Raw genomic sequence first — 6,451 nt, 5'->3', positions numbered from 1 at the left:
TTGTTGGAAAATGAGAGTTTATTACTGTCATTTTCATAAGAATTATTTTTAATTAGTTTTTCTATATATTATGTGGTGTACGGATGTACATAATATCAGGAAAACATTTTAATTGTCACCAAATATGTCTTTCGAAGATTTGAAAAGAAATGAAAAACTTTAAAAGAAAACTTAAAGTAAATAAAAGAATGTATACTGAATACACTATATAATAAATATGTACAGGTATTTAATACAAAAACATAACAAGTATCTATAACTTAATGATGTCTATCATTACCATGGACGCAGAAGGCTCCAAATTCCAACATGGTAGCGTCGCCGTTGTTGATGATAACGATACTGGGAACGATAAAATCATCAATGATCAAATCAATGACTTGAAAAAGAAATTGTACAAGTCATATCTAATACAGATTTGACTGTAAGTGAAAAGACAAAGAAAACTAAAGAGTTAGGGGAATTGATTGAGGCCCTACAAAAGATTTTAAAAATTGGAAAAGACATGGACAATGTTCACATAGAAAAAAATATAGATGTTGAACAAAAGATAGATCTTATTCCAAAGAATCAAGAAATAAATAATTATAAAGGTTACATACTTTTATCAAAGAAAGATGAATATGGTTTTTATTATACTTTTAAAAATTTAGATGGCAATATTATTAAATATTACTATGAAAATGATAACTATAAATTTAACAAGAAATTATCTAAAATTGAGGAAATTCCAATCTGGTTCAGATCATTATCCAGATATCTAAAATCATGGAACTTTGATGATGTTACACAATTGACAGGTAAAATAGAAATAGATAAAAATGAAGAGGAAATAATTAGAAACATTGTTATTAATTCTATGACTGATGATATGGAAAATTTTGACTTGGATGAAAAATCAGGTATTGAAGCTATTTTGTTTATTAAACAGCTACTAGGTGAAGAATTCCCTAGAAGAGTTAAGGACAGAATGTGGAAAGAACTGATTGTTGATGAGTTCTGTACTGAACCAGAAAGGATTACCAAGGAATTTATGTACATGGTGAACTTAGAGAAATGGAGCCATGTAAAAGATGATTTCTATAGAATAAATGATAACTTTTTAAAAACAAAAATTGAAGAATCATTAACAAAAAACGTAAAACAAGAAATGATTAACAATTTTTTAACCGGTAAATTAAAAGGTGACTTAAGGCAATTGAATGTTGAACAATATATAAAAGCAATTCGGGATTCAATTAGATTGATGAATATAGAATACTGTGAATCAAAAAATTTAACCCGTATTGAAAAAGAAGATGTATTAACTGTAATTCGTGTTTACATTATGCCAAAAATTGTAGAAAAATCAATAATAACAATACTTACTTGAAAGGAATAAATTATAATAAGAAAGAAGACAAGGAAGAGAAGAAGTTACTTAGGCCTGGTGAAATCAATGAATCAGAACACTAGATCAATAAAAGAAAAGGTAAATGAACTGAATACCATCAAGAAAGAAATGAAGAACATGAATACTAACATAGATTCCAGAGAAAAGAATATGAAAATCGAAAAGAACAAAAAACAACAGACTCGAAAAGAATCAAACATTAAAGATATACATAATAAGTACAATATAAAGATAAAAAAAACATACTCAAAAAATAAAACTAATGACAAAGTAGTTATTGATACAGCTGCTGGTATACATTTGGTACACAATAAAGACTGGTTATTAAACTTTTCATCATTGATAAAAGGACCAGAATATTGGGGTGTAGGGGATGATAGAAACCCAATAGAAATACTTGGAGAAGGGATACTACCAATTAAAGGAGGTAGAAATAAAATAATTGGTGTTACAGCATACTATTCTCCAAAACAAGATGCAACAATTTTGTCTGCAGACAAACTATATCAAGAAACTGGCATTACCTTAGACAAAGGGTATGAATCGCTAGTGAACAAAGAAAATGAGTTTGATACGAAAACCTTAAAATTAGGAAACACCATATGGGTCGATACAGATAAAATTATAGCTGTCAAGATGACTGATAAGATAATTAGAGCAGTTAAACCTATTAATCCATTAGCGATAAAACCTAATATCACACTTTTAGAAGCTCACTTACGTTTAAATCATTTTCCAGCCAGTGGAATAATAAAATCAATAGAAATGAACAATTTTGATGATGTGAAAATGATAAATGATAAAAAAATTCTAAAAATATATGGTGTGAGATATGCGCTTCAGGTAAATTACATCGACACTTTCATTATACTGGTTCTATGAATCACTACACTTCACAAAAGGAACCAGGTGCTTCTTGGAGCTTGGATATATTTGGTCCTGTTGAGCATGTTAAAGAAAGATATTTACTCATAATGGTGGATAGTGTATCGAGATTTATTATTGCAACAACCCATATCAAGAAAAATAAAAATGAAATAGGAGAACAAATTGGATACAATATAAATTGGATTGAAAAACAATTCGATGTAAAAGTTAAAGAGTTAATCATGGATAGGGGTAAAGAGTTTGACAATCACGTAGTTGAAGAATTAGCTCACGAAAACGGTATTAATATTATATATACTTCTACTGAAGATCACCAAGCTAATGGAAGAGCTGAAAGAGGTATAAGAACAATTATTGAGGACACAAGAACATTATTGCTACAATCAAGACTTCCCTTAAGGTTTTGGACATATGCAGCTAAAGCTTCAGTGAATGTGAGAAACTGCGTATATAACAAAAATGTTGGAGAATCACCATTAATGAAAATATCAAAACATAAAGTGAAAATTAAATTAAGATCATTCATACCATTTGGTGCCCCAGCTATGATATGGGATTACAGAAGCAGAAAAACAGAAGCACCAGGAAAAAGGGCTATAACACTATCCAAGGATCCAAAAGGTTTTGGATATTATTTTTATGTACCAAAAGAAAAAAGAGTGATAAGTACCACAAATTATATATTACCAGATTATACAATAAATCACAGTTTAAATGAGAAGAAAGGATATGATATTATTGGTACATTTTTACATGAGGTCAAAAACAAAATTGGAGATATAAATGACATTGATTATGACGAGAATGAAATAGTAACATTGTTACCATCAGATTTTGAAAATGAACATGATAATCTGGTAGATGTTTTACACGAAGATGAAATAAGAGTTAAAGAACATTTACTAAATGACATCCAAGAAGAAATTAACGATGTAACGCCAATTATTGAACCTAGAAGCATAGAAAATATTAAATTAGATGAATTGTTTGACGATTTTGAAGTTGAAGAAGAACATATCAGCGAGGAAACGGAATCAAGAGAGTCATTAGGAGAAGAGCTGATTACTTCTCAAAATACTGTAGACACAGAACAGGATGAACAAGATGAACTGAATGTGAACAAATATGAACCAGAAACTAATTATAATGATAATAATAAAAATACTGGTGTCGAACAATATCCGGAATTAAACAGCACATATAAATCTCAAGAAAATGATCAAGCTAGTTTCATGCAAGACTCATTGGTAAGTAAATGGAAGGATATATTGAAAAATAAGATTGAACAGGAAGAAATTAAAACAAACATTATTGAAGACTCATTTAAACATAGTAAAGCATATGCCTTGGAGAAACTTAACGAAACACATACAACAGAAAAGAAATTAGAAACTGATAAACAACTAGTCTTAGAGAATGACCTCAATATAACACTACAGGAACCTGATACTCTTAATATAGAACAAGAAGACACACAAAAAGAAAAAGATAATGTTGAACAACGGAAAGTATCAGAAATAGAATTAAGCAATAATGAAGGCGCAGAAAATATTTTGAAACATGAAGAAATAACAACAATGGATACAAACATAACAGGTCAGATAGGACATAATTTAAAGAAATCATCAAAATCATTGAGATCAACTAATAATAAATTACATCAAGAAATTAATGACAATGTTAAAAATTTTATAAAACGGAAGATAGAAACTGAACACAAAAAGGAAAAGGAAAAGAACAATGAAAATAACAGTTTACAACAAGTTCTAGAAAGAGAAAAGGCACTGGAAAGTAATGATATTAGTGTTGCTAAGATTGACGAAGAACAAGAAAAGTATTATGATGCTAAAGAATCTGTTTCACTAGTATCTACATTACCAAAAGAGGAAGATAATTTAACTAAATCAACCAATACTACAGACTGGACAAAAAAAACTTTACTTCCTTAAGGAAACCTAAAATTAAAGAATTAAAGAAAAGATTATTAGAAAACAACTTCGAAGAAACCAATCTTGATAATATCCCCAAGATTAATTTAACTAATATTGATAAAAAAATAAAGACTTACACCCTAAGAAGATTTTTAAGAAGAAAAAGATAATTCGTTATATTACTCCTACAGAAAAATGGGAAGAATTCACACCTGAATCACGGGGGGAAAGTGTTCCAGAAAGAAAGATTAGAGCATTATTTTATAAACAAGCTATAACTGAGAATCAAAATTTAGAAGAAAAGATTAAATTCATAGAAGCGTATAATAAAGAATTACAAAATCTAGTTAATATGAAAGTAATTGATTTGAATATTGCCATAGACAAAAGTAAAATACAAAAGGATAAAATCGTAGGAACAAATTCTATTTTTACGATTAAGAGAGATGGAACTTATAAAGCCAGAATTGTTTGTAGAGGCGATCAACAAACAAGCAGTAGTTATAATGATATTGAAACATCCATTTTAAGTCTTGATTCATTGCGAATTCTATTGATTATTGCTAACAATAAGAAGATGAAATTAAAGACTTTAGATATCAACCATGCATTTTTATATGCAACCTTAAATGAAGAGTTGTATATACAACATCCAAAAATGCAAGAAAGGTTACTCCATTAAGAAAGGCATTGTATGGACTAAAACAAAGCCCTAAAAGATGGAATGAAACCTTAAAAGAGTCTATGAATGGTATGGGTCTATATGATAATATTTACTCACCTGGATTATTCGTTTCAAAGGATGGTAATTTAATGATAGCAGCATATGTTGATGATTGTATAATTGCTGCTAGAACAGATCAAGAATTAGATGAATTTATAAATACATTGGAAAAACAATTCTCAATAAAAATAGTTGGTGGAATGAAAAATAATATGCTTAATACAGATATTTTGGGAATGGATTTGAATTATGATTATGAAAAAGGGGAGATAGCATTAAGCATGACTAGCTATATAAAGAGATTAGAAAAGGAACATCCAATGATATTAAATGATAAATTAAAAGAAGAAATGATTCCAGATATTGATAAGTTTAAAATAAATCCAAAACAAGATAAATTAATTATGACTAAAGAGGAATACAAGAAGAAAGTAAGATATTTACAAGAGTTAATCGGTAAATTAAATTATATTAGGTCTAGAGGAAGAATTGATATAGAATGTGCAGTAAGTAAAATGGCTCGATTAGTTTTATATCCTCATAAAAAGGTAATTGAGTTAACCGAACAAATACTAAAATATGTTTATAAAACACAAGATACAAAGACTGTTTTTAAAAGAGAAGAAGTAGAAAATATATCAAACATCACGGTGATTTCAGATGCTTCGCTAGCATCTGAATTTGATCTTAAATCAAGATGTGGTGCATTAATATGGTTAGGAAACAATTTTTTCCATGGATTTTCAAAAAATCATCAATTTTATGTACATCATCAGCAGAAGCTGAATTAGATGCCATAAATCAGGCTGAGAAAATTGCATTGCTATTAAAATTGAAATTAGAAAAGATGATGGATTTTAAAAACATAAGAATATGTGTAATTACTGATTCCAAACCAGCATTGGACTGGTTGAAACAAGATTATTTTAAAGCAAGAACCAAATTTTTGGGACTTAGAATTGAAAGATTAAAAGAAAGAATATTAGATTCAGACTTAAGTCTAAGAAAAATCAGTGGAAAAGAAAATCCTGCAGATCCATTAACAAAATCCACTACTAATAAAGATATAAATAAATTAAGAATGATTGTACAACATGAATTAACACCCAAAGAGTTGCTTCCAATCACTGTCCTCTGGAATGCTGGTAATGGAAATCATTAAGTTATAGTGAACAGGAGGAAGTTATAAGAAAAACCAATTAAAGGGGCATGTTGGAAAATGAGAGTTTATTACTGTCATTTTCATAAGAATTATTTTTAATTAGTTTTTCTATATATTATGTGGTGTACGGATGTACATAATATCAGGAAAACATTTTAATTGTCACCAAATATGTCTTTCGAAGATTTGAAAAGAAATGAAAAACTTTAAAAGAAAACTTAAAGTAAATAAAAGAATGTATACTGAATACACTATATAATAAATATGTACAGGTATTTAATACAAAAACATAACAAGTATCTATAACTTAATGATGTCTATCATTACCATGGACGCAGAAGGCTCCAAATTCC

At 28.6% G+C, this 6,451-nt stretch overlaps 3 protein-coding genes across 3 annotated transcripts; all 3 read left to right on the top strand.

Moving 5' to 3' along the window:
• Nucleotides 1–505: 505 nt before the first annotated feature.
• On the top strand, nucleotides 506–1,372 carry PWA37_003587 (uncharacterized protein; the record flags this gene model as incomplete). The annotated part of the gene is made up of 1 exon (XM_064860110.1): nucleotides 506–1,372. One exon carries the CDS (start codon nucleotides 506–508, stop codon nucleotides 1,370–1,372), a length of 867 nt encoding a protein of 288 aa, XP_064713056.1.
• A 66-nt stretch (nucleotides 1,373–1,438) lies between these two features.
• PWA37_003586 (uncharacterized protein) lies at nucleotides 1,439–2,275 on the top strand (the record flags this gene model as incomplete). The annotated part of the gene is made up of 1 exon (XM_064860109.1): nucleotides 1,439–2,275. One exon carries the CDS (start codon nucleotides 1,439–1,441, stop codon nucleotides 2,273–2,275), a length of 837 nt encoding a protein of 278 aa, XP_064713055.1.
• Nucleotides 2,276–2,367: 92 nt separating this feature from the next.
• Nucleotides 2,368–4,230, top strand: PWA37_003585 (uncharacterized protein; the record flags this gene model as incomplete). The annotated part of the gene is made up of 1 exon (XM_064860108.1): nucleotides 2,368–4,230. One exon carries the CDS (start codon nucleotides 2,368–2,370, stop codon nucleotides 4,228–4,230), a length of 1,863 nt encoding a protein of 620 aa, XP_064713054.1.
• Between the last annotated feature and the right edge of the window lie 2,221 nt (nucleotides 4,231–6,451).

This window comes from Arxiozyma heterogenica, assembly GCF_036370985.1.
Source record: "Arxiozyma heterogenica strain weizmannii chromosome Unknown scaffold_29, whole genome shotgun sequence".
Classification (NCBI taxonomy): domain Eukaryota; kingdom Fungi; phylum Ascomycota; class Saccharomycetes; order Saccharomycetales; family Saccharomycetaceae; genus Arxiozyma; species Arxiozyma heterogenica.
This window is presented reverse-complemented; position numbering and strand designations above follow the sequence as displayed.